Here is an 8,070-nt window from a genome sequence, read left to right on the forward strand (position 1 = left end):
AGTTTTCTGATGTATTTTCTATGGAAAACACACATTTTACTCATTAATATAAAAATAAGTTCACTATAATACAATTCTGTGTTGTAACTGTGTTAGTTTCTGCTTAATCTCAAGTGTATGAGAGGGTTTGGGCTTTAGTAACACTTACTACATACGTAGTATGCGTACTCGGCTATAGCAGCGAGGGGTCGTTGTCGTAGCAGGTCACTACAGATATGACCCGAGGTAGCGTATATAGAATACACAAGTGTTACCAGACCTGTATCTTGCTCAGCATATATGTACCAACTGTGTTTACATAAACGTACCTGCCCCTGAGATGGAGACGGAATAAAGACGGTCCATGGAGGGAGGAGTAAGGGGCAGGAGGAGGAGGAGGGGGAGGGAGAGGAGGAGGAGGAGAGGGAAGAAGGCGATGGAAGTGGAGAGAGAGGAGGCAGGAGTGCAGAGAGAGGTCGATGGAGAAGGTGAGAGTAGGGAAGAGAGGAGAGAGGAGGAGGAGGAGGAAGAGGGGGAAGGTGATGGAGGGGGGAGGAGGAGGAGAGGGGAGGAGGGAGGAGGAGGAGGAGGAAGAGGAGAGGAGGAGGGGGGGGGGAGAGCGAGAAGGTCGATGGGAGATCGAACCGAATCGAAGGTCATAGCAGTGAAGGAAGGAGGGGCAGGAAAGGAGGAGGAGGAGCGAGGATGAGAGAGCGTTGATGGAAGTAGGGGAGGAGGAGGAGGGTGAGGAGGAGGAGGGAGGAGGAGGAGGAGGGAGGGAGGAGGGAGAGGAGGAAGAAGAAGGAGGAGGAGGGAAGAGGAGGAGGCAGGAGGAGGATGGAGGAGAGGAGGAGGGCAGGCATGGAGGGGGGGAAGGAGGAGGAGGAGGCAGGGGGGGAGGGTCCTGGAAAAGGTTCGCGAGGGGGAGGGAGGAGGAGGGAGAAGGAGAGAGAGGGCAGAGTGATGAGGAATGGGTAGGAGGGCGGAGGAGGGGAGAGCGTTGTGGATGTAACGTGGAAGAGGAGAGGAGAGGAGAGGGAGGAGGAGGAGGAAAAGAAGGAGGAGGAGAGAGGATGGAGTACGGTAGGAGAGGAGGAAGAGGGGCAGGGGAAAGAGGAGTGAGCGGGGGAGAGAGGGGCAGGAGAGGAGGAGGAGGGCGGAATGAGAGTTGATGCGAGATCGAATAAAGGAAGGTACTGAGGAGGGAGGCAGAGGGCGAGGGGAGGAGGAGGAAGAGCGGAGAGAGGGGGAGGGAGGAGGAGGAGGAGGGGAGAGAGGGAGGAGGAGGAGCGGGAGAAGGTGATGGAGATCAATTCAAGAAGTTCATAGCAGGAGGGCCAGGGCAGGCAGGCGGAGGAGGAGGAGGAGAGAAGGAGATGGTAGGGAGGGAGCGCGGGGCAGAGAGTCAGCGAAAGTGAGGAGGAGAAGTGAAGGAGGAGGGGACGAAGGTGATGAGTTGGAGCCGGAGTAGGTGATCACCTTCTCACTCTGTCATCTATCAACGTCTCCCCTCTCCTCCTCTCCTCATCCTCCTCCTCCGTCCTCCTCCTCCTCCGTCCCCCTTCTCCTCCGCCCCCTACTCCTGCCCCCTACTGCTCTCCATCACCTCTCCCCCTCTCTCCTCCTCCTCTCCTCCTCACTCCCCTCCTCTCCTTCCACCTACTCCAACCCTATCTCCCCTCTCTCCTCTCCTGCCTCCTGCCCTCCTAATCTCCTCCTCCCTCTCCTCCCCTCCTACCCACACCGTCTCCCCCTCCTCCTCCTTCCTTCCTCCTGCCCGGCTACTCCTCCTCCTCATCACCTGATCCCGCTCCCTGCCTCCTCCTCCCTCCTCCATCACCTTCTCCTCCTCCTCCTCCCCCCCTTCCTCCTCCCACCTACTCCATCACCTTTTCATCTCCTCCTCCTCCTCCTCCTGTCCTCCTCCGCGCCCCCCTCCTCTCATGACATTTCTTCGCCACCCCCTTCGGATCTCCATTAACTTCTCCTCCTCCTTTCTGCCTCCCCACCTCTCCGCTCCCCCTACTCCATTCCCCTCCTTCCTCTACCCCCCCTACTCCTCCCCTCCTCCTCCCTATTCTTCGCCCTCCTCCATATCACCCTACTCCATCCACCTCCCCCCTCCTCCTCCCTTCTTCCTCCTCCCTTACTCCATCACCTTCTCTCCTCCTCCTCCTCCTCCCCTCCCTCTTCCTCACCTCCCCCTCCTCCACTCCTCTCCTCCTCCCTCCCTCCTCCTCCCCTATCTCCATCGCCTTCTTCCCTCCTCCTCCTCCTCTCTCCTCCTCCTCCTCTCCTCCTCCTGCCCCTACTCCTCCTACATGACCGTCTTCATTCGATCTCCATCTCAGGGGGCAGGTACGATATGTAAACACAGCGCTGCATATATGCTGAGAAGATACAGGTCTGGTACACAATTCGTGTATACAATCATATACGCAGGAGCATAATAACTGACAAACCTGATAATGCATAAACCTGATAATGACAAACCATAATGCACAAATCCTGATATTCGTACCTCGGGTACATATCTTGTAGTACCTGATACGACACGACCCCTTCAGCTGCGCGAGTACGCATACGTACGTATGTAGTAAGTGTTACGAGAGCCCAAACCCTCTCATAACTTGAGATTAAGATGAAAATAACACAGTTACACACGAATTGTTAATTATAGTGATATTATATTTTATATTAATGAGAGTAAAATGGTGTGTTTTTCATAGAAATACATCAGAAAACTTACTTATCTACTGATGATGAACAAAAACACATATTTACAAATGGGGCGTTTGTTCTCTTGTTTGAAGGTTTGTTGCGTCAAAGCAAATCAAAGCAGCCAATCAGAGGAAACCCGTGTAGGACGTTTGCGCATTTGGCGGTACGGAAAATAGACGCTAACCGCTCGTGCGCGGCGGCGCTAGTATGCCCCTTTTCCTATCCAGACGCATTGCTGTCTCCGATTGCGCGGATAAGAGCTTCAGGTTACGCAGATTAAGTGCAATTTCTTATATTCTAAATCAATGTGATTTAGAGCCGAGCCGATACGGGAGTAGATGGAAGGTTAGCGTACTGATACGATCTGTTTGTTTTAACTCATGTACGTATTTATTAAAACACAAGCGTATCTATACGCATACCTTTGAAAATTACATGCGTATTTGTATGAAATTCATGCGTATTTACAATGGTGCACTGTGACAGATATAAAATATGCTCTGGATCATGTTTATTTAGTTTTTTGGCTTCAAACTGAAACGTTCGGGACAACAAATTCAATGAGTATTTTTCATGTAGCAATATGCTGTGCCGAAGTGTCCAGCCGATTGCGAAGAAGGCATCGTTAAAGTCATATATTGTTAGGATATTTTTTTTATCCTACCATACAATGAAATGTGTTATTGAAAAAGGATACACAACAGTACTGGCATGAATTGAATGCCACTAATAGGTAGCTATAGCTGGCAATTCCAACTGCAATTCTATTTTGAAATGTAACTATATATTTTTTGTTTCAGATGGAAAGCAGTCATTCCAGGAATGGGGGCAAAAATGGCAAAACTTGCCACAGAGCGAGAGAGCTCAATTTAATGAAGCAGCGATGGCACGGCAGACAGACCTAGCAAGTCTGTCTTATGAGGAAAAGGCTGCTAAAGTTAAGCAGTTACATGGACAGATGTACAAAACTGTAAGTAAACATGAACATACATTGAGTAGATATTCAAACACATTTTATATTTTGTGTGTTATATAACTTATATATTATAGCAGTGTTTTTCTATTTTTCACAATGATCGACCGCCAGTGCGAAATGGGTGAACGTATGTGAAACATCTCGTGTTAGTACTTATACTGTGGTGACATATCACTGACTAACTAAAACCTCTAAATTGGTCAAATGTTCCATGCAATTAAAAAATTGTAAGAAATAAGGTTACCACACGCAATTTGATCCGAAACGTGCGAACACCGGCCACTGCATGACACACATGACTGCGGTCACTAATCTGCGTGTCAACAAAGTTGGCGTATAACGAGAAATGCTATTAATGTTCGACCGCGCAGCAAAAGAACGAATGGTTGGGGTTAGTATATAACTGGCTACGCTGGATTGTGTCTCAGACATCACCAATATATGTGTATTTAAATATAGCTGCTGGCCATTGCACAGATGGGTGGACAATGAGAATGCTCTGAAAGTTCACGTGCATTGATCCGTATAATAGTAATAGCGAAATGAGCGTGTATACAGAGGTGGCCTCTTGTGTTAGCGCTCGTATAAGAATACAAATGAAAAGTCGATGAAATTTCGTAGAAAACCTGCACAGTAACCATAAAGGTGCCTCCCCTCGAAACTTCAAGCGGCAAACATAGAATCAGGCAAAAAATAATTATTTTAACATATATTGCACGTTTGTATGTGCATGCCTGCCTATATATGTGTGATGGGTAAAATAAAATACCCAGGAATACGTTCATTCGAAGCTTATAGACTACAAAGTGAAAGTGTTGGGTCGAATGTTTCAAACAGAGTTCATTTTTGCCACTCTGCGGCGATGTTGTGACGCGTACGTCTCTTAATTGTTGCCATGCGGTGTTGCCAAGCGCTGAAGGTCATGAAGGATGCATATGCTCATGAATAGATATCATATATATATATATATGAGATATCGATATATGGTGGTAAATTTTGGAATTGTCTGGCATTGGAGTAAGTGAACATATTAATTACAATCATTACCGATCATGGTACTGGTATATATAGTTACTCATATCTGTACATTATTGCATCCTCGCCACGAAGTCGAGGGGGATACTATATGGTTTCATGTCTGTCCAGCCGCTCGGTCCGCCGCAGAGAATTCCCCTTCCGCTCTATAACTCGACCCCTAATGACCTAGCGCTACCAAACTTGATATACTTACACATCTTGGGGAGAAGGTGCGCAGCGTACCAAAACCAGGTTACTGCGACCTTTATTTGACCTTTACCTTAACCTTGATCATATTTCCCTTCCTCTCTATAACTCGGCCCCTAGTTGACCTAGCGCGACCAAGCTTTGTATACTTACACATCTTGTGGAGGTGTGTCGCATACCAAAACCCCTAAGGCAACCAATTTTAACATACTTGCACATCTCAGGCAGATGATTTGTATAACAAACCTTTAAATTTGTGACTTATTTAACTTTACCTACATTCTACGTCCTTACAGAGATATTTCATTCATACTAGATCACGGGGGATACATGTAGTTGGCGACAACTGCCCTTTCTAGTTATGTTTCTGAAAGTGTACGTAAATCTATGTTTCCCATATTCACAGATGAAGGAGTTAGAATGCCTGGGTGCTGAGACGATTGTGATCGGCACACAGCTCGAGAAACGGGAAGCACCCTTTCTGTGTTCGTCCAGGAAGGGCCTGACTTATTTAGAAGACCATCCACTCTTCGTCCAGGAGATATGTTTGCATCTAGGTAAACATAGGAATCATTAGCTCAAGCATTGTTAATAATGAGTTGCTTGTATAAACTATAGTAACGAATTGTTAATTAAAGATTTGCAGACGACCTTAAAGGGATACTTTCCTCTAGAATTTGAGAGTATATTATAATAGTAGATTTATAAATAATAGCACATGCATACCTATAACTATATATAATTACGCATTCACGTTTGTCATAATAAAACAACATTAAATTTTGAAATTGTTATTTTGGGGCGCTGATCGACATGACACCCAAGATCGTGCTGCCACCCTGAAAAAGTTGCGCATTTGACAATTCATTTTGCACATTACAGACCGAGGGCTAATCACAAAAGTGCAATTATATTTCTACCTGAAAATGCTACTTAAAGGTATAAGATGACCATTGATTATGCAATTTTAACGAATGCTACAGTAACTGCATGGCACCTTTTTAATCGAACGATGTTAATTTTAGGACATATTTATCCATATTATAACTGAAACTATATGTCGTTTATAAGATATTGCAATCTATCTGCTCTTAAATTAATAAATAAGAAACACCCTCGGTCTGTAGCCTGCAGCCGAAGCGTTGCTTTGCGCAACTCATTCAGTGGGTGCCAGTGGCGCCACCGTCGTTGTAAGCAACGATATAGCCGTCAGTTTTTAAACGTTTAAAAAAATATTTCTAATAAATATTGAACCATAAAACTTTTTACGAAGCATAATTTTATTCTATCTTAGATGAAAATATCTGAAGAACCTAGAGAAATGTATCCATTTAAATCTAAAGGTTAAAAGAAGATACCTGTTTGCTGGGTTGAAAACATTATTTTATAAATTTTTTGTGAATTTGATTGTGTCAAGTATATATTACCATCCAGTGGGTGCCATTATTATGCATTATATATCTTATTTTGTAGGATCGGAACATCAATTAACAGCGGAATCAGAATTACAAAAAACTACAAGAAACACTGCTCTGCTACGCAAAAATGTGCAGACGTTGTTTAACGACAAATACTGTAAGTATATATATGTGTAGTCTTTACTACCGGATTATACCACATTAATATTCAGGCAATGAAATTGGTTCTAACCACAATGATGCTTTATTCATAAAACCCCGGCAATCTGCTCACAGTGTATATATGTAATACGTTTCTGTTCTACTTTTTGTTTATGTTTGTGGAACGGTTAGTTTACGTTTTAGCTGACCTAAGGGTTAAACACTACAATATGTAACTTTAAAGTTGGGCTCTAGTATTTGTTGTTCATGTACAAACAAATATTTTAAGTGAAAGAGAATTTATGCAGTCAGAGTTGTACATAACAGAGCTTACAATTATGGTACATAACAGAGTTTTCAGAGTAAGTGGACACTGCAGTTTATTTACAAAGTCTATTAAAAGCTAGCATGTTTAAAAAATAATAAACTTATGGAGTAATAGCTTTCTATACAGTTAATTGTGCGTATATGTTATAGCTCATGATAGCGGAAAACCTATGGCAAGGCTGCCATACAAGTTGGTCGATGCTGGAGTCATCAGTTGCAAAGGACTACCACCTGGGGTGTTCCTTAAGAGACCAAGCAACTATGGCCATAGATGCTTGGAGAGAATCTTGGTTGAATCCGAGAAAATCAAGTTTGTGTAAGCAGCACAAATGAAAATGTGTTTTTATCACTTTATTTGGTAATATGAATATTTACAGTGGTTATAATATATATATGGACATGCCCAACTCAAATGATGTAAAATGAGAGATTACAGAGGCAGTGATACATAAATGGACTCTTTTTTTCACTTTACAGAATCCATCCTCATGATGCTACCGTCTCAGATGCTGCAGATATGTAAGCTTTTGTCAGTGATTGTTTGAGAACATTGAAAAAGCATATAACGAGTATTCCACATTGCCATTTTGTATAGTCTTCAATTGCATAATTAACATGGTTCTTAGACTAGCATATCAGAATAATTATAATGAGTTGTGAAAGCCATATATATATATATAAAGTAACAGATCAAGTGAAATGAAGTGAAACGAAACTTTACAGTGACAGTGATACATGCAGAGGTGCTTGTACTAAACTTTTTTTTCACTTTACAGAATCCATCCTCATGATGCAAGTGGAGCTGCCACCACCTCACAGTGAAGACTTTCAGTTGGGGATTGACATGCATCCATGTTCTTTAGATAGAAGACACTTACTTGTGTTTTCCAGGGATTGGCACGTAGATGCATGGTTTGCAGTGTAGTAAGTTGTTAGACTAGCAGAGGAGTCAGGATGCTTTATTGTGGAATTAAGGCCATTCTTCTGTCTATGCCATCTGCTGCAGTTACCATTAAGATCCACGAGAAACCGCCTGCATGTTTGCCAACAGGTTCTTGATCAGATTTGTCAGTCTCACATCCTTTACTTGCTGGTGTTTTTTTGGCAAGGATTCGATGGTTGCCTGCGTCGTAATTAGCTGCGGAGAGGTAAAATGCTATAATGTGTAAATTGTTAAGTAAATACATACATCGATAATTTTGTGTGTAGGTTATTAATGTCCTTATATATTAGCTGTAAGAGTATATCTCGTCTTGGTTTTTTGTACTAACCAGAGCAATTATT

The 8,070-nt window shown here is 43.5% G+C and overlaps 1 protein-coding gene across 1 annotated transcript in view; it reads left to right on the forward strand.

Moving 5' to 3' along the window:
• Positions 1–8,064, forward strand: part of LOC106810715 — a 13,443-nt gene extending 5,379 nt beyond the window's left edge. Inside the window, exons 4-10 of the mRNA XM_014814149.1 lie at positions 3,501–3,670; positions 5,307–5,457; positions 5,783–5,839; positions 6,374–6,475; positions 6,937–7,102; positions 7,264–7,305; positions 7,563–8,064. Of these exons, the coding sequence (XP_014669635.1) occupies positions 3,501–3,670; positions 5,307–5,457; positions 5,783–5,839; positions 6,374–6,475; positions 6,937–7,102; positions 7,264–7,305; positions 7,563–7,608 (734 nt within the window). The 3' untranslated portion in view covers positions 7,609–8,064. The remainder of the gene's footprint in view (positions 1–3,500; positions 3,671–5,306; positions 5,458–5,782; positions 5,840–6,373; positions 6,476–6,936; positions 7,103–7,263; positions 7,306–7,562) is intronic.
• The last annotated feature ends 6 nt before the right edge of the window (positions 8,065–8,070 follow it).

This window comes from Priapulus caudatus, unplaced genomic scaffold (genome assembly GCF_000485595.1).
Source record: "Priapulus caudatus unplaced genomic scaffold, Priapulus_caudatus-5.0.1 Scaffold466, whole genome shotgun sequence".
In the NCBI taxonomy this organism is placed as follows: domain Eukaryota; kingdom Metazoa; phylum Priapulida; class Priapulimorpha; order Priapulimorphida; family Priapulidae; genus Priapulus; species Priapulus caudatus.